General features: G+C 39.9%; 1 protein-coding gene across 3 annotated transcripts; it reads right to left on the bottom strand.

The window, feature by feature from the left end:
• Positions 1 to 715: 715 nt before the first annotated feature.
• LOC117939155 (collagen alpha-1(VIII) chain-like) lies at positions 716 to 19,834 on the bottom strand. Of its 3 annotated transcripts, none has more exons than XM_034864210.1 (4): positions 19,562 to 19,834; positions 5,871 to 6,097; positions 3,971 to 4,256; positions 716 to 3,877 (listed from the first exon to the last, which is right to left on the bottom strand). In XM_034864210.1, the coding sequence occupies exons 3-4, from the start codon at positions 4,251 to 4,253 to the stop codon at positions 1,929 to 1,931; spliced, it is 2,232 nt and encodes a 743-aa protein (XP_034720101.1). In that variant the 5' UTR covers positions 4,254 to 4,256; positions 5,871 to 6,097; positions 19,562 to 19,834; the 3' UTR covers positions 716 to 1,928. The 3 variants fall into 3 exon arrangements, with proteins under 3 accessions (XP_034720101.1, XP_034720103.1, XP_034720104.1); XM_034864212.1 differs by having other exon boundaries at positions 5,893 to 6,097; XM_034864213.1 differs by lacking the exon at positions 5,871 to 6,097 and having other exon boundaries at positions 19,562 to 19,706.
• Positions 19,835 to 20,277: the final 443 nt, after the last annotated feature.

The raw sequence follows: 20,277 nt of genomic DNA, 5'->3' as shown, positions 1-20,277 counted from the left end.
TGTGATGAAGCTGGCTATGAATGTTTTACACAGAACTGGGTGATGCCAAACCGGGTCAATTTTGACCCGAGAAGACAAAATTGCAAACTGCATGGTCAATGTGAAGAAAACACAAAGGTTTTATGAAGCTTACACATAAGTGCATGCATAATTATAATCCAGTCATAGGATATACAGTATGTTATTATTAAATGGGCCATTCTGCACTTTTACTTTTAATACTTTAGGTATTTGCTCAAGTCAAAATTTGAATGCATGCCTTTAATTAATGTAACAGTGTACTGCATTTCTACACATATTTACTTTTAGTAAAAGATTGAGTACTTCTTCCACCACTTCATGTAACTCTCACTCAGAGGTCACACAATAGGCCTTCGATGACATCCCTGAAGTCAAGGCTGACTTTCATTACTGTAAGCAAAGCACCTTTATCCAAGTTTTTAAAAAAAATGTATTTTTATATACACTGTTTCTACTCTTTAAAGCGACTTTGAGCTTGGGAAAAGCGCTGTACAAATTCAATTTATCATTACTATTATTATTAAGATTTAATGGTGAAAAAAAATGAGAAGCAACAGATTGCGTTGAACATTTTGGAAATTTTATTTTCAGTTTTGTTACTTACCACTAAACCACAGTTAAAGTTAATTTTGATGAAATAATGTCCATTGTTTGCGGCACATAACAATGCTGACAATAATGAAAAATAGTCAAGTAAAATGTTTACATTTTTTATTAAACCAGTATATAACCAATTGAAGCAACACAATTCACATACTTTAGGCACAGCATCACATGAGAAACTCATGTGATGCTGTGCAGAGTCCAAAGAAAAAAAGGAAAAGAATATTTTTCCAAAATGGCACATCCACAGTTTAAAGAAATGAAGTACAAAATAAAAAGAAACTGACATTCAACTGGTATGAAAGGGTGTGGACATATTTTCAAATGTTTTAATTATTTTGGCCACAGAACATGTAAGATCTGCATTTTGGAATAATTTTGGCCATTTACTGTCAACACACAGACATTAACACAAATAGCAAATAATCAGTAGTCAAACAAATAAATTACAGAGAATACTGACAAACTGAAAAAAAACTTTTAAATAATTCTTGTCTATTACAAAAACAAATCATGACATCAAATGGTCAAAGGCGAAGAATCCAAAACTAGTTCAACTGCTAAATTGTGGACAAATCTGTTCTTTTCTGGACTGATATGTGATATGAAATTGGATTTAAATCTCACCCAAATACTTATTTTAGTGTCAGATGCTAATGTAAAAATGAATTAAGATTCTGTTGTAAGACATGACCTAACTGTATGATGGCCCTTAATACATAACCCAGCATTGTACAATAAAACCAACATTTTATTATGTGCCCAGTATACAGTACATGGCTGTAAAGAAAGTATTTAATTAAATCAAAGCAAAACTGAATTAAAGCAAGTGAAAAGTGAATACAATTGAAAGTGAATACAATGAAAAAACATAGAGCTTTATTGTTTTTGGAATGACTCCAGCGATGACATGATATCATGTGTGGGGATGGCTATAAGAATAAATGCACATATGTAAACATTTAAGAATTATGACCTTCACTCTACATAACTCTCACATCAAACCATGCTTTTTCCATATCATAGCCAATGGCCTTGTATGTTTATAAAATGTACATACTCTGCCCATTATTTCATAACTGCATAACTGTTGAAGACTCCTTTGATGTATGTTATGCATGTAATGCAAAAAATAATTCAATGAAGTATTTCACTACAATATATATGAAAAAGATTATTCAATTCAACTCATTGTAAACCATTCAACCTGACCAACAATGTACCTTTGAGAGTAGTTTTACCATAAATTTGGTTAAAAAAATACCATCATGGTGTCCTTACTATTGTCTTTGTTTACACACATCTTACATTGGGTACAATAAGTATCCAGAAAATGTGGAATGGACATATTGACCAGCATAAAGTCCTGCAGCCTGGTCAGATGGCAGCTGTATATGCACAGTCTCTCCTTGTCGTAACGGGAGTACAGCACTGCCCGATGCCTGATCCAGCAAGCCCTTTTGGTATTCGTCATATGTGTACATTACTGGCTCATTGTTCTTCATCAAGGCCACCCACACATTACCCCCTTTGCAGTGAACGTGGTAAGCAAAGTAGTAGACCCCTGGAATGCTACAGGTGAAAACACCACTTTGGGGATTGTAGTTCTGATTGCCATTGTGCAGGAGTTTGTCAAAGACGACAGGAGACCCAACAGGAGGGAATGGATTTGCAAGCTTAGCTGTGAAGGCAGGCATCTCCACGCCACTTCCACCAATGTCGCCTCCGTTCTTTGGCTTCTTTTGGTTTTGGCCAGGGTATGGGCCGGTCATAGGGAGGATCTGTCCAAGTTCAGGAGATACAGCAGGAAGTCCTTGAGGACCAGGGGGTCCAGGTTGTCCTGGTTGCCCTGGGAGTCCAGCAGGGCCCATTGGCCCAGGGTTACCTTGAGGACCTATTTGACCAGCTGGTCCTAGCTTTCCCTCACCAGGATAGCCAGGTTTGCCAGGTTGGCCTGTTTCGCCTTTTTGTCCTGGTAGCCCAGGAGGTCCAAGTGGTCCCCCTGGTCCTGTAAGTCCTGGGATACCTTGTGGTCCCTGGTAGCCTCTGTCTCCAGGCTCCCCCCCCTCTCCTCTTGGGCCAGTTAATCCCACAGCACCAGGGGAACCAGGTAAACCCCTACCACCAGGTTCACCTTTAGGGCCAGTGGGGCCTTGTAAACCTCTTGTTCCTGGTTGTCCACCCCCACCTGACAGACCCGGCTCTCCTGGAAAACCTGGGGGACCTAAGTCACCCTTCATTCCTGGATTTCCTTTTGGTCCCACAACACCATCCTCTCCCTTTTGCCCTGGAAAGCCGAGACTACCAGGGAGCCCAATTGGTCCTGGTGGGCCAGGCATACCACTAGGACCAGTAGAACCAATGACACCTGGAAGACCTCCATGACCTTTATCACCTTTCAGGCCTGGAGGTCCAGGAAGACCAGCATGTCCCTTGTGACCCTTAGGTCCTGGGAACCCTGGTTTACCATAACCTGGCAAGCCTGGACCCCCTGGTAAACCAGGAAGCCCTGATTCCCCTTTCCCACCAGAGATCCCTGGTTGCCCTCTGAAACCATCTTTTCCTGGTTTTCCAATTCCAGGTAAGCCTGGTGGTCCTGGTTGGCCTCTTTCACCAGGTGGCCCAGCTAGTCCTGATTCACCAGGAGGACCAAGTTTTCCTGGTATTCCTGGTTGTCCAGGGAGACCATTCAAGCCAGGTTTGCCAACCCCAGGGACACCCACATTTCCAGGTATACCTGGTGGTCCACTTGGTCCTTTCAAACCTGGCAAACCAGGTTGACCATTTCCTTTGTCTCCCTTGGGGCCTGGAGGACCAGGTGACCCAGGTGGGCCTTTTTGACCAGGCTCCCCTAGAGGACCCAGCTGGCCGGGAAGCCCCTGACCTCCTGGTTTTGAAAATCCCGGGAGTCCAGGGGGACCTGGGAGCCCTGCAGGCCCAGGAAGTCCAGTTGGTCCTTCTCCACCATTAGGCCCAAGGTCACCTTTTGATCCTTGTAATCCAGGTCCTCCAGGTTTTCCCGGCACTCCTGGCATGCCCGGTTTTCCGATACCTGGGTAGCCTTGAGGACCAGGCGGCCCCGGTTTTCCTGGTAGCCCTGGCAATCCCTGGCCTGGTAGTCCAGGGGGGCCTTGTGGTCCAGGTGGTCCTGTTGGTCCCGGGGGGCCCTGGACTCCTTGTGGTCCCTCTCTGATACCTTCTCCACCAGGACCAAGGGGAGGTGGACCTTTAGCCCCTCTGGGAAATGTTTGTCCTGTAACCAAAAGGGAACGTTGGCGGATAACAGAATAACGAAGAATGATAACTTTTACATTTATTTCCCATTTTCCTATCTATTTGACCCTACCTTTGCCTTTAGTCAGTGGCCTCTCTTTGCCTATTTGTAGAGGCAGTTGAGGAAGCTCTTTTCCATACTGAGGAATTATTGGCACTTCTTTGCCATAAGGCAGGTGTGGCATCTCATTCCCCAAAAACTGTTGCTGAGGATACCCATCATTGTACTGTGGCAGAGGCTGGTGGTGTTGAGGCGGCTGTTTATGTCCATAATATGCCCCACCGTGGGCCAAGTGCAACAAACACAGCTGGACAATTATGAGTAGATGGAAAGAGTGTAGGGGTGCAGTCTCCATTTTCTGTAGTGGTGAAAAAAAAGTAAAAATGTAACACAAATAATTGTAAATGTATACAACTTGGTTTCTTTGCAACTCAAAGAGAAAAAGCTTTAGTAACAGATTATAACATAACACATGCACAGATTGTGAGCCTTATGGTAATTTTAAGATAACCTGACTTTAAAAAAAACTCACTACATCCTACACTTCTCATAATGAAACAGAATAGCGTCTCCAGACAGGTTTTACATTTGTAGTATCCAAAGGTCAAATCACTATGACATCATCTGGCTTGTTTTATTACCGTCAGAGCATAGACTTTAAAAAATAATTGACATAGCAGCAGTGAGTCACCCATTGGTTTGTGGACTAAAGTTATAACAGTGGCAATTTGGCTGTCGCAATCTTGCTTTTGTCCAATCCGGACGTGACAATTTTGTGGCCGACAGGGTGGAGGTTAAGCCTGTGTCGTGTATGGTTTCAGTGGCACTGTTCTAAGATAAATGCTAAAGTTGCAGATTTTCAACCGGCTGAAGCAAGTCATCTGGCAGAGTTTTACTGGTGGGTAAACACCCCAGTGAACTGGTGCTGTTCATCTGAACGTACGGCAGTTGGTTGAAAATTGTCAGAATTCCCTTAAAGTTACCAGCTAACGCTAGCGTTAGCTTTGTTGGCAAGGTGCTACCGAACGCTGAACAAGACATTTTTAGATGACCAAAATGTTCCGTATAACTTTCATGAAGTGAAAATACACAGTGAGAGGGTCAAAGTTATAGAGAAAAACATGGACAGCACCCCAAACCGTGTTCAGGTTGCATTTAATGTACACAGTGCATTAGCATAGCTAAGCCTCTATCCTGAATGAATGCTGTATTGTCGCTCAAGTTCATCAGTTGCTTTCCAGCCAAGAGGAAATTAGAGCTTCAGTCTGTAACATGCTGCTTACACCACTATATACATAGATACATTACTGGACACACACCATATTCTGTCTATACACATAAATTTAAACATACCGTGTCAATGCCTCAGAGTCTTATATCCTTTACATGAATTAGACAAACCGCATGCTGCTAAAACATATCGTAATTAAGAGGCCCCACAGGGGACTTGGTCAGTTCTGAAAATAATCCTTAATTCCTTAAACAGGTCAGTGCTTAAAAGAAAAGCTGGCAGGAGCAGTGTGAAAATGGGGAAGCAATGATGGGTGAATGTATGATTTTATTAGCTGTGTGATTTTTGGAAATAAGACTTACTAAAATAGTTAAAGAGTGTCAGACTGAATATATCTACTCTACAATATTTTAGCAAGCTCTATCTGATTTGTGTAGTTCATCTACACAGAAGAGTTACAGATGCAAAAAGGTATTAGGGAATGGATGAAGGTTTTGACAATATTAAGTGTAATTTTGCGGCAATTTCTAGATTACAATTTTATATCAATAAAGATACGTCTAAAAACAACAATATGTCACTTTCTCATTGCAGCTAATATATCCAAATGTTTCACTGAAGTCAGTAATGTACAGAATGTTGCTGCTATGTACTGTACGTCAACATAAATTTAGGTGACATGTTTTTGTACAAAGTTTTAAATACGTATAGTGTATAAATAGTCAAAAGAAATGTACAAACAACTGTTTGACATGTGATCCACCTTTTGATTTGATTTATTTTAATATTCTACGCTTGAGATTTTTCCTCCTCTCAAACTGGAGGTTGCTGCTCTCTCCGGCCTGTGTCCGGTTTCGCTTCTACTTCCCCTCACGTTAGGTCGCCTTTCTGGGTCTTTTCCAAGACATGAGTGGGACAGTGGCCATGCACGGGATCCAGCCAGGGGTTGGCCGCAATCCAGCTGGGCCCTGTGAAAATATGAATGTCAGGTTCAATGAATGTCAGGTGGTGACCTTTCACAGAGCCCTGGGGTTTCCAACACTAAGCTGCCATCTCCACTTGGTAGACATATTTTAGCCTTGCTACAGTTATGCTGATACACACCTCTTCCTTGAAGAATTTAAGGTTTGAATATATAATAGATATAACAACTGTAAAGTTATAAAACTGTTTCTTTGCAGCTCGTAGGAGCTAGATGAAACATCTTCTGCTTTATCCAGGGCTTTCTGAGGGAATTGAGAAGTCTCCGGCTGCAATTTTTTTTAAATGAGATTAAAATGAAAATTAGTTCTGTGAATGGGGATGTACAAAGATAAATAGAAAACATGTTGCTTGAGCAATATAAACATTGTCTATAGCGTCTTTTACTTTGAAAATCCTTTGAATTCAGTCAGATGGCTGTGATGACCAAAAATCTGGATTTAAATAAGTCCTTCAAATGTGATGTTGTTCATGAACCTTGTAATAAATATATAGAGATGCTGATTGTTGTGACAAAGGACAAAATCCTGTATGACTAAGATATCCCCTGAGTGTTTGTGTTCTTTTCTATTTAACTTGGCACATTCCCATTCACAAAGCTTATTTTCATTTTATCTTCAGACTTCTCAAACATTTAAGGGATATCTTAGCCGTACGGGATTTTATCCTTACATTCAGTATCTCACTATATTTATTTAACTTTACAATAAACAACATCTCATATGAAGGATGTATCCAGTCCTTTGGTCATTACAGCCATCTGACTGAATTCAGAGGATTTTCAAAGTAAAAGATGCTATAAACAATGTGTGGATGATGCACCATGGACAGAGCTTGCCGACCCTGTCCAGTAAAGTCTGTAACTGACATCTGATCTGTTTCACTTTCAATTTCATAACCACAGCAGAATAATACTATCTACATTATATCTTATTATAAAATACATTACAGCTATTTAAATTCAGACTTAGTCCCAACGTCTTTGTTTGGTCCGTTTCACCTCATTTGAAAATAAATGAACTTGCTGTACAACAAAATCAGAAATGAAGCACCCATTAACAGGATTATGTAATGAATCAAATCTAGAGTAACTGGCGAGACCATTTCAACCTTGGAACTGAACCGGAATTGTAAGAAAGCCAAAGACGACTAAATGTGCGCTTTTAAATTAACAAGAAATGTAATGTAGAGAAAATGAAGATGTTAAACTGATGATCACTCTGGTCCAAACCCCTTGTGTCCCGGTGGCCTATAGCTGACCTGGTGGAGCGCGAACCCCCTGTATGCTCAGGCCTTGCCAGCGACCCGGGTTCGTATTCGGCCCCCTGGCCCTTTGCGGGTTTGTCAACCCGCTCTCTCGCCCCCCACTTCCTGTCTCTCTTCAGCTGTTCTAAATAAAGGAAAAATCCTAAAAGTTATCTTAAAAAAAAAAAACTTTTACTCCCACAATGTAACCTTTTCTCTGCACTTAACCCTTGTGTTGTCAAAATTGACAAATATGAAAAACCTTTTCTCACGTATTTCTCGCTTTTCAATGTTTATCACTTTCTTTTGACGTTTTCAACACTGCGTAACACTAACTTATTAACATCAGTTTACAGTTATTTTTGGAATGTATGGTCAATTAACCTAATTTATAGGAAATTTTACCTTATGTTTGAATAAGAAAAGCAGAAATTAGGAATTACTGTATTTTGACTAAAATTAAAGGAATGTATGTTGATGGATAATCACAGACTGGAATATGTCAACTTTTACTCAATACTATTTCAAAACCAGTTCAATGTTTTTTTTTCAAATGCTATAAAATTGAATAAGACACCCCAGAATTAATGAAAGTAGAGATTTGTACTGTATGGAATCAATCAAGTTATTTTGGGCAATTAAAAAGAACATTGATATAGGAACACGGGTCAATTTGACCCGAGGACAACACAAGGGTTAAAGACTACATGACTAGACTACAAGAAGTCTGCAAAACCAGGGCGGACAGAACGGTGCTTTGAAACACACGTTCCCTCAGACCTCCAACGGTATGTCAAGTCTACAGGGCTTACAGAAAAGAAGCACAAACAACATATCCTATTCAATTTAGTGAAGCAGTTCTAGACTTTTACTGTTTTTTATTGCAATGTGAGACAACGTTTATCTAAGAGCAGAGGTGCTACTCCATAGGGGATTTCTGTTGAGAACTATAATAAACTGTATAACTCTCACACACACATACACACACACACACACACACACACACACACACACACAGAGTCACTGCTTTAGTATAGGCCTATTAGTAGGTAAAAAATCAAATTACCAGATCAAATTTGTTTTAATTAATGGATGCCAACAATAAACAGAGAGCACGAGGAGGGAGCAGAGGGGGCGACAATGAGGACGAGTTCAAAAAGGAAGAGTTGGAAGAAGAAGAGGAGGAGGAGGAGGAGGAAGAAGAGGATATGTTGGAAGATGATGAGGGCAAAGAAGAGAAGAGATCAGGGCCACATTTATTGATTACAGGTGTGACACCACATTATTGGATGTTAACACTGTGCTGCTGTTACAACAGTAATGTTTTACCAAATAAATATTCTCTGTTTCAACCCTGCATTGGTGTTTGCAGTGTACTTTTCAACCCCTCTCAGCAGATTACTTTCACTCACACTCACACTACAGGAACATCTATACACATATGAAAGACAAAAGAGCTTTAGATTCAGAACATAAGTGTGTACATGGTATATCCAAAAATGTGTTTATGGTATTTTGAATGCAGTGTTTCATTTTGAAAGAGATTTGAGGCATTTTGCATTTTGTGTGTCCAGTTTGGGAAATTGCATGTGGAGCTTTGAATAAAGGAGACAGTTTTGAAAACCTGTGTATAAATAACTGTAGGTTCACAATTTAAAGCCTAGGATTAGAGGTAGATCATTTTGGATTAAGAGTTGTGCACACTGAATCTTGTGAAAACTGAGTCAAAGCAAATATCAGCACCTGTCTAAAACATAAGTCCTCTTTTGGTTTTATTTATTTATTTTATTTGAACACTCACTTTGAAGAGAGAGAGTGCTTTTCTTGTCAAAATCTTTGCTGCTAAGGGACCATGTCTGTACCACATGATCATGATTGCATTATAAAAACACTAAACTTACACAGAATATTACAATGTTTAGCTCTGAGTACCCCATATGGAAAGGGTTTCTACACAACAAACAACGTATTTTCCAAAATCAACCTAACTTCCAGGAACTGCTTTCTCCAGCACAACATACGCTTTCAATTATGACTTATTGATGAGCAAGTCCGTAATGACGGTGCAAGATTTGTCGAGCTATTCAAAAGCCCCGTGGAGTTAAAATACCATGTAATTTCTTATCTTTCACTGGACAGCCAATGTTTCTAATAAAATAACTCTTTCCAGAATTTGTTCGAGAGTTCAGCCTGCGATATCACCATGGGACTTGATTAGATGTTCATGCATTCATACGACATTTGAGGCTTAGTTGCAAATTAGAAGCGACTCCTCTCAGATGTTTTTCTTGATGGTACTGATTGACGATGGCTCAGTTCCATTAAGAGTCCCATTGAGCCAGCGTGCACAATCACAGGACCTCCCCAAAGTGGAATGCAGCCATCACAAATCTTATAAATTCACCTGTGCTTTTCTACTTTGGCAGGTCAAAATGTCTGTTGTGAAAAAGGTCTATTGGGTCAGTTTTACCAGACAGTGTCAGTAACTTTTTCTATTTACTCGGCTGTGGCTCAGTGGTAGAGCGGTTTCCTGCCAATCGGAAGGTTGGTGGTTCAATCCCCGCCCCTGCAGTCATTGTCGAAGTGTCCTTGGGCAAGACACTGAACCCCGAGTTGCCTCCAGTGCTGCGCATTGGAGTGTGAATGTTTGTGAATGTTTATCTGATGAGCAGGTTGCACCTTGTACGGCAGCCCCGGCCACAGTGTATGAATGTGTGTAAATGGGGAATGTATCCTGTAGATGTAAAAGCGCTTTGAGCAGTTGTTAAGACTGAAAAAGTGCTATATAAATACAGCACATTTACATTTATTTTAGCTACTGAACTTCCTGAACTTCCTGAAGTATTTTCTAAGGTTGACAATATCATTGTGTTTCCCAACACTCAGCCTTTTGTAAAATGCACTTAAATTTCTTGCCGAGAGTTAGATCGGAAGCGCTATGTGAAGCGGTGCTAACGATAAAACAAAGTGGTGGTGCGAGCTAGAGAAAGAACAAAGAGAGAGAGTGGTGCTGCTAACGTTACATTAAACAACGCCAGTTCCCTGTACCGCCCTATGCTACCGTACAGCTGTGCTCTGACTCCATTTTTTCTTGTCATTATGAAAATGACAGGTTTGGCAAGTCCGCCTGTCATTGGTTGGCTGTTAAAAACATGCTTGATGTAAGGCATTTTTATTTCTGAAGAGTTTTTTCAACTCCAAACTGCAAAAATGAAGTTGGAGGTGACGTTTAAAAAAGCGCTCATGACTTGTGAATGTGAAACAGGTGCTGGCAGCGTAAAAAAACACACCAAATGTGAACATAGCCTTATGTCTGGACAGAAAAAATGGAGCTAGAACCAGCAGCCACTTAGCCCAACAACTGGAAACAGGATTAAACACCACACTGTAAAAAATTTAACATAAAATGTACAGTAACTTACTGGCAACAATTGTCCAGCAAGTTACTGTGAATTATTTTTTACAGTAAAGGTACCGTACTTCCATTCACAGTATTTTATGTATTCATTGGAAAATACAAAACAATTAAACATAAGATTAAAAAGTAAAAACACAATATACTTTACATTTTACAATACTATAGTGGCTATATTGTGATTTTTTTTACAGTAATGCTTGACTAATGTGATTTCAACTGTAATACTTAGACTGCTGTGATGTTGTCATGGCGAAAAGGTTGTAATGTAAACTTTACAGCGTGCTACTGTAAAAATCATATACAGTAATGTTACTGTCAAATGTAAAGTAAATAACTGTAGATTTGACAGCCATTATTTACAGTACACCTGTCTACCAGCACCTATAAAGCTCACTAATATACACTTTATATCTGGTTTGTTTCAATTTGATTCAATTCAATTGTATTTATAGTATCAATTCATAACAAGAGTTATCTCGAGAATCTTTACAGATAGAGTAGGTCTAGACCACACCCTATAATTTACAAGGACCCAACAGTTCTAGTAGGTCCCTCCAGAGCAAGCAACAGTGTGACAGTGGCGAGGAAAAACTTCCTTTTTTTGAATGAAGAAAAATCACAAAAATAGTAGTTTATAGTAATTCTTTGTAGTAGTTCATGGCATAGTAGGGCACTGTGCGGCATTACAAGGCACACATTAAGCAATTTGATTAATCTGACAGACACTAAAGTGTAAAAAACAATAAAATGACTGTTTTTTGGGCAGGTGCTGTCACTTCCTTTGTAGAGAAGGTATGGATCAGATAAAATGAGTTCTTATCATCTGGCTAGAGAAGATTCTAAAGGGTGATGTAGTTACAGAAATAGTATGTACCCAAAGCCTTCTTATCAATGAGCCTACAAGGTAATCCCATCTATATTGAACCGTCCAAACAATAGAACGTAAAACATGGACAACAATGTCAAAGTCTGGCAACTATTAGACAAGACAGCAGGGATTTACATGTTAAAGTATACATTGATTTGCATTGGCTGCTATAAAATGCATCATACTCACTGGATAATTACCATTGCATATTTCCACGTTGTGTAGTCCTTTGTACTTTTTTCCTGCTTTATGTTATTGTTGCAACATTTTACTGAAAGAACAATATTTCATGTAACTGTATATGTGTATACACATGGTCCGACACTAACTATCTACTTGACTTGGCATCCCTAAATCTCAACAAAGACCGAACAGGATACAACTCTCAAACAACATTCTTGCTCATTTAAAAAAAAAAAAAACGTTTCATCTTGTATGCGCCATTTGATGAGGACTCTTTAGACACCTCCTCACTCCTTGCTTGATGACAATCCCATGCAACAGAGATGCTAGTTCCTCTGAACCTCTTTGCCAACTCTTACAACCACAGCCGGCCCTGCTTGGTGATGAGCCACAAGTCTTTTATCACCTCCAGCTTGGCTTTGAAAATAATCAAATTTCCATTTCTCCTCCTCTCCTGACCGATTCCAGATGGGGAGACTCTGCCGCTCAATAAACAAACGATGAGGAACAGAGGCATGTCATTGCTCACAAATACGGGTGTCCATCTTAATTGCTTCTTGTGGTTGGGCATGACTGTTGTGTTTTAAACTGATTGCAGAGGGGCTTTCTTTTCTAATGAAAGCGGGCCGCTAAAAATAATAAGTCATAAGTCATATCTAAATGAAGACATCTTGGAGATACCCAATTATTTCGGGTCATGTGTAAATGTAGAAGAATGTGAAATGGAAAACAAATCCATGCTTACAAATTGTGTGTTATTTAAGGAGTAATTAGATAATGTAAACTCTGTACATTTGTCTTTTTGATAAATAAGCCATACAGCAGTACTTTTGACATAATGCAAAATACATGCAAGTACTCTGGCAGTGCAGTGTGACAACGTTCATACACACACACACACACACACACACACAAACACACACACACACACACACACACACACACACACACACACACACACTGGAATGCAACGATCAGCTGACTAAGGTAGCATAAGTACTAGACAACATCTGGGGAACGCACCTGTGTGTGAGTGCGTGTGTGACTTTATGCATGCATGCATGTGTGTTTGAGTTGTTGCCCTTTTGTAAGAAAAACACAGTGATTCTCTTGGGCAATAATCTACAGTAGTTTCTGCAGGCAAGAGTCACAAGTGATAGCTCCAACAACGGAAAATGTATTTGCAATTTTGATAAAAATGGCAAAAAATGCAAAATACCAACAATATCCTGGTTTCAGTTTTTCAAATGTAAAGATTTGCTACTTTTCTTTCAATTATATGATAACAAGTTAAACATCTTTTGTGATTGTTGCTCGCACAAAACAAACAACTTTCAGTCATCCCCTCGGGCTCTGGGTTAGGCTCATGGGAAGTTTTAATTTTCTTCTTACATTTCATAGACCCTACCATAAGCTGCAGCCCTGTGTATATGCAGTATAACATGGCTTACGGTATGCATCCGTTCATCAGATCACTTTTATAAATTATAAAACGTTAGTAGATTTTAGATATACAAATGAGGAATCTCACTGCAAACAAAGCCAGCAGTGAGGATGGTGGTTCAATAGAGGGCGCCAAACTCTGTCCCTGAATTTCATCTTCAAGCCGTCAATACTCGTGTAAGGCCGTCTTGTTTACTGGTGTTTTCCACAGACTCGGTGGAGAACTATGTGCTATCCTGACACCGACTGTCTGCTGGCTGGTTTAAACACTTTTGTCCAATCAGACATATACATATTTTTGTAATTAATACTAGACGTTGGTTTTGTGCACAATGCCTGCTTTTTTCTATCCACAACAGTCTCTATTCTCACAAACCACAAGTCATATTCTGAGGCGAAGCAGGTGATTCGTCCCGCCTCAATCATCAAGTGACATGTGTTTTCCCCCACAACTCAGCTTATCTTGACGGGAAGGGAATATCGCTGAGTATTCTTTGTCTGCTCCAGTTCCTCTCCAACCTATTTTGCTCTTTTACAGCATTCCTTCACACCTACTCGATCTCTTTGCTGGGCGAAGGACGGAGTCGCCTTTTGGAGACGTCTACAGCCTTAAACCTGACAAGGCCGACGAGGGGTTAGCTGACCTCTGGATGGATTGAAAGGCCTTGTTTTGACCCAATTCAAACTGATGTTCCAAATAACCACGAGGGGAAGTAGCATCCGGATGAGTTTTATATTGGCAACCGCAGTGTTTGCTTACTTTTCCTCTAACCTTTGACATACACGTACGTACATGTACATAATTGCACACACACCTCCCTCACACTCACGGTCTGTCCGACCTCTTCACCCATCTCATTGACACATTTTCCCTCTCCCACAACTCTGGGAACCACAAGTCACCCAATGTCTGGCCACAATTTTCATTTCAGACAAAATTCGGAGCAGGAGGAGAATTATTTTCCTATTAGCTTTGAGTTCTGTCAAAACAGAGTATCTAGTGTCAGTGGAGAGTATTTAATAGCATTTCAGAACTAAGAAGCACTTCAAGTCTGTACATACTTTAACAAAAACTCCTATGCTTAGAGAGAAGGAAGGCAATGGGAAACAAGGATGGGAAAAAAAACTTTTTAAGCTAAATATTTTTTATGTGACATGTTCCACTATCTTGCACAGCAGGAAGAAAAACTGAGGTTTTCAGACGGAGTTCTTGCCTGAACTTCATGCAATTTTGCCACATTTTTTTTCTTCTCTCATATGTTTGCACTGGCTCTCAAAGGGACACTCTACTGGTGAATGATTATTTTTATATGCAATAACAATGTTTGGCCAATAATCAGATTTGATCACTTATACAAAGATATAAGTGATATATCATGTTCCCCTTATACTTAGACCACAGACTTCAGTAGGGAATTCTGCAGTTTGCAGCTGCGTAAATATGTTTTATGAACTGTGTGAATGGGAATAGAACAGCCCACACTGTGCTAGAGGCCACGTGTTGTCTCCTTTCGGTTGTATTCCAACGAACAGTGGTGGAAAGTAACTGCAGAGATTTACTCATGTGCTGTAAATAAAATGTCAAAGTACTTGTACCATTTTATATTATTTTATACTTCTACTTACTACTTTTGAGTGTGAAATGTTGTGATTTTTACCCCACAATATTCAGCCATGAAAGACAGCTTACGTGTAATTTTTTTTAGATTACAATTTTACATAAAAACATCTAACATATGATAAGCTTATAAAATACAGCTGATTAACAGGTTTTAGTTAGTAGTTCCACCAAAGAGACATTTCCCCTCTTACTTCTCGGATGGTTTCATTGATCATTGTTTGAGGCCCAAAAAGGTCAAATTACCCAATATTTCACGTAAAAATCTTATCATGACACCTGAGATTTATGCTGTGATCCTTTGGGTTGAACTCTAGTTTAAAGGACAATTCCAGCCATTTTTTTCATTAATCTTGATCGTCATGCCTGTACTTTTGATTAAACCCCCACCCCTCGACCCAAATCAGTGAAGGCATCACGGAGTAGAAGCAGGAACATGCACGAGCGTCTACTGAGCTAAAACGGCAGTTGTCGGGGCAAACTTTAGAGAGCCTTTGTCCATCTTAACAGATATGAAACGCAATTAAAATGTCTGTAAAACTTGAACAGGGCCCTTAAATGACAACAAGATGTGTCTTCAATTCAGACATTGTTTAAATTCACCTACCCTGGTGGCTAGCTCCTAGCTGCCGTCCGGTGTGTGTTCAGCCAGACTTCTGTGATATTAGACCACAACAATCCAAGGACTGCCGGTGGTGTCCTCCAGAGGAGAGGTCATGGCTTTGCAACGTTTTATTCCTCTCAAATAGGTAATTGAGCCCTGTAGTGGTTGTCACCATATCGGTGACTATGTGCCTACATGGAAACTGGGTAAATGATGTATGTTGCTTGCACAGTTATACTGTTAGAGAAGATAGCTTTAGCATTTTTGAATGTGGAATGCATTTAAAGAGGTGACATGACCTGTCTCCTGGAGGACATAGCCACTTGTTGTTGGGATGATCATCACAGAAGCCTGGCTGAACACACACCCGACGGCAGTTAAGAGCTAGGGACCAGGGCGGGTGAATTTAAACAATGTGTGAGTTGAAAATGCATCTTGTTGTCACGTAAGGGCCCTGTCCATGTTGTACAGGCATTTTAATTGCATTTTAAGTCTGTTAAGAGGAACAAAGGCACTCTAACCTGCCATTTTAGCTCAGTGGAAGCTCGTACACACAGCTGCAGCTACTCCGTGTTGCCTGCACTGTTTCGGGTCATGTTTTTTCAACCGAAAGTACACGCAAACTCAAGACTAATGTACAAAATGGCCAGAATTCTCTTTTAAGATCCCCTGGACTACTTAACTAAACATAAAATAGTTGAAACTAGTTTCATCTCAACCTGCGAGGTAAGCAGTAAAATGCTGCTTTCACATTAATGCATCAGTGTTAATGTGATTTCTGATACTACATCCGGCCATTTTACTGGAAAACTATTATTTATAAAGTTGATATTTTAAGTACATTGCGCTGATATTACTTCTGTACTATACTTTTGTGTAAATAAACGATCAGAATACGTTCTCCACCACTGCCAATGTATTTGTAAGGCACAAAAATGCAAAACAGAAAAATCACAAGTTGATCACAAATATATAAAACAAATACTGCTGGTGATCAATGCTGCCTTGAGAAATGGTTTCTTAGTTTATTGCTGAAAGTTTCCCTTTGATGTTGGGTGACTGTAACTCTACGACTTCAAGTGGTCAGTCATCATCGAGCTTTTCGCTTGTCTGCATTTATAGACTTTCTACTTTCTTACACACATATCAATTTATTGGGGTCATGAAATGGCCCGAGACCATTTAGTTCTTGCTGCAACATGCATGCATCGTCTGACCGGTGACAGTAATGGGATATGATGACAGTCCCGGGAAGCTTAATGCATTATACAGTCATACCGTAAAATATGCCAGTCAGAGAAAAAATATGATCCTCCCTTTCCCTACTGTCCAGATGTTTTTGCAGTGCAGTATTTACGAGGGACAATAAGAGCTACAACTCAGTCTACTTAGGAGTTTAGATAAGAGATACTTTGCAGTAAATCTGGAAGATTTAAAAGCTGTAATTTCAGATCGGTGTTTTTAAACTAAGATGCCACACTATGGCAGCTAATGTGAAAAATTATCAGAAACATGCAATGAAAAGTGCCACGATTGCAGTTTTATATTTGATATTGTGAGGCATTTCTAAGGGCGCAGTGCTCTGCACGGTAGCAGGAGTGTTTGGAGACATGGTCTCAAATCACAGAGGCTGCAGCTGCGGGATCAAGAGACACATTCCCTCTGAGCTACATAAACACGTCTTGTTCAGTAGGTGAGAACTGTGAGGGAGTCTGAGTGCGAGACTGGGAGGGAAAATGCTGTCAAGAGACATTAACAGAGTAGGAAATATCAAGTCACAGTGCATTTGATTCATTTCCTGCACATATCTACACTGTCTGGGGTTTCAAGCTTTTACACAGGTTTGCTTCTGCAACCTCCGTTTCTACAGCTTCTGCTCAAAGAAAACTTTGTAAGATGCATTCACATCCTTTGAAACAAAGGGATTCAACCTTATCCTTTACATTTTGGGAAATGAGCTTAACCCTCTCCATGATGAGAGTTAGAGAAGATTGACATTACTGTCACATCTGTACACTAAATATAAAGCTACAGCCAGGAAACAGTTAGTTTAGCTTGGCATAAAGACTTAATTTTTTGGCCTTGAAGTGAACAATTTACATTATAAACATGCTGTCGAGGCCTTTGGACACAAAAAAACAACACAATTGTACTGCAATGACCATGTTTGGGAGGACCCACTTCAAAAAGTTATTCCTGAACGAAACATCTTTAGGTAACTTCAACCTAATTTGGTGATTGAGCTGAGCTTCATATAATGTAAACGTACAACATTATATTCAGTCCCCCCTCACCCGGATCATAACCTTATCCTCCAAAAACTCAGACCCCTCACCCTAAAGTGTTTGCCGAAGCAAGGAGTCCTTTTTTTCTTCTTAAATTTTCCTCTTTCTAATATGGAAAATACCTGCAGTCCAAAACAAACACTACCAATAAATGCCTCTTGGTTGGTCTGGATAAGATACCACTGCGGATAAACGGCCCATAACCTCTTCCATAACAACTAAGCAAACACTAAATGCATTGGCCAAAATTCCCAAGCTGTAGATTTTCTTAATTTGGGGCTTTTAATGAGCTCCTCACATGTGCAAAACAGTGTTTTGTGTGTTTCCACAGTGCTGTCTACAACATTTTGCTGATGCCATCAGTCCTTTCAGAGCACCAAGGATTAGGTATTTAAAAACCATCAGCAACTTAATTGTGCAATCTTGTTGAAGCGCAACTATGTGAGCTTACCACATTTTCCCCTAATTAAGAGTTCTCTCTCCAATAAAGGAAAAGCATGATTATTTTAAATGGCAATAAAGAGCTGAAAGTTAGAATCAGCTGCAAACAATTGTACATAGTTTATCCCAGTTCCATAAAAACTGACCTTTGTGGTATCTTAAACTTCATTAAGACACTTGTCACCTCAGCTCATCCGACAGGCCCTCTAGCTGAAAGCACATTTCCACTAAAACCTGTCTGCTTTCATGCCATTTCCACCCATTGCAGCAGAAAACAGAAACAAGAACTTCAACTTGGACATGGGTGGGAAACAGGGATACCCAACTGTTTCCTGGCAGGTGCACACTCACCTATTCCATGATCATGTTATAGAGTAGATAGAGAAGTGGAAAATCTGGAAGCTTTTTTAAGTTTGCATCAATTTAAGTTTGTCATTTTGAACTAACACGTTATCAAAAGCCATTTTAAGTTTGCTTGTGAAGCAAGGGACACAAATGGGATCTAAAACCTGACTCAGGGTATAAAAGACTCAGGGTATAAATAAGAACACCAAAGACTGGAAACACACAGATCTGCATGTTTTAGGTAGGAAGAAAGTTGCCCAAAAGTATTCCTGATCCCCAAAGATTCCATCTCGGATTTTTTTTCTCAGAGGCAATGCTGCCAGAAAGCCCTTTTTCCAAAACTGAGTTTAATCCTGTTTTCTCTTATTCATGTGGGATAGTCAAAGCTACAGTAACTTCAACACTGATTCAGTTTCTTTCTCAAACATTGCATGACAAAATGCCTGCACTTTGCATTCTCTGTTGAAAGACATGCAACTAAAATCTCCAAAATGTAAAGACATTCCAATAACTGGTGCTAAATCCTGTCAAGATGCTGCACCGCACATTAATTTTAACAAGCTTAAACCTGAGTTATTCTTTCCAGGTGTCTCTTTTGGATATTCTTTGCACTTGAAAACTGTCAGACGTTATCTACAGAAACTTCTGTCAGCAGAGGCTTCTCAGTAGTGAGCTTTGTGAAGCAGGATGTCTAATGAAACAATTTGGAAGTTTCTTAAGTTCTTTTCCTTACGTGCCATCCCAAAAGTTTCTTGTGTATTGTTCCACGATTCAAACAGGACGTGCTTTGGCACTTTTTTTCCAAGAGAAAAGGGAAAATGATCTAGTCAAGACTTTGCAATTCGACAACCATTCAAGAAAAACACATCCGTTTCAAATCAACCCATAAGCTAATGAGGGCTTACTGGATGTTACTGCTGCAGCAAAAGACCTAAACATGGTGGCCGTGCCAACCAAAACATCATCAGACCCTGTCGTGCCTGTGGTGACGCATCACTTACCTTTGTGTGTGTGCTGCTGCTGCTGCTGCTGCTGCTGCTGCTGCAGGGTGGAAGTATCACAAAGCTTTGAGGAGTCTGGGACAGACGCTGAACAGCAGCTCTGGTGAGAGTTTGGCTTTTATCTGCAGGTGGGAGGAGCTGCTCCAGAGAAGAGAAGCTGTGGATCTGTGCATGAGAAGGAGGTAGGAAAACAGAGAAGAGGAGAAAAGGAGAAAAATCACTACTCCAACTGCATGTTTACAGCATCAGAAGTTCTTGGAGACTGAGGCCCAATCAGCTGCACAACTATACTGTATATCACAAGGAGGAAGATTCTCGTTTCACTTGGACTTCTCGCTAAATTCTTTGCATGCAGAAAGATTTAAAGGCATCGTCTCACTTTGGTTAGCCTATTGGATTACGTCAAAATCTAGCTAAGAGGAGTATTTTTGTGACTACCACAGTACACACACAGTAGTTGATAACACTATCTAACCACAAGGCCCATTTACAGTAGAAGCTGTTTTGGAGCTTTTGAATGTATATTCAGGATTCCTCATGGAATGTACACTATCACAAATATTTGTTATTCATTCATCGTTCTCTTTTCTATTTCAGAACTGTCCATAATGTTCATTCTGCTCATATTGTAATATAATAACAAAATACTATTTATCCTAGTATCCTTGCACTATGCTCCACATTCAAATAATTGTATTGATCTCTTCATTGCACTC

The sequence above is a fragment of the Etheostoma cragini genome, chromosome 24, assembly GCF_013103735.1.
Source record: "Etheostoma cragini isolate CJK2018 chromosome 24, CSU_Ecrag_1.0, whole genome shotgun sequence".
Taxonomy (NCBI): Eukaryota; Metazoa; Chordata; class Actinopteri; order Perciformes; family Percidae; genus Etheostoma; species Etheostoma cragini.
This window is presented reverse-complemented; position numbering and strand designations above follow the sequence as displayed.

Bases quoted from the DNA above. Each gene is read 5' to 3' on its own strand.
- LOC117939155 (XM_034864210.1), bottom strand. From the start codon at position 4,253: ATGGAGACTGCACCCCTACACTCTTTCCATCTACTCATAATTGTCCAG. The intron at 3,878-3,970 runs GTAGGGTCAAAT...TTTTGGTTACAG, and splicing joins GCCACTGACTAAAGGCAAAG to GACAAACATTTCCCAGAGGG.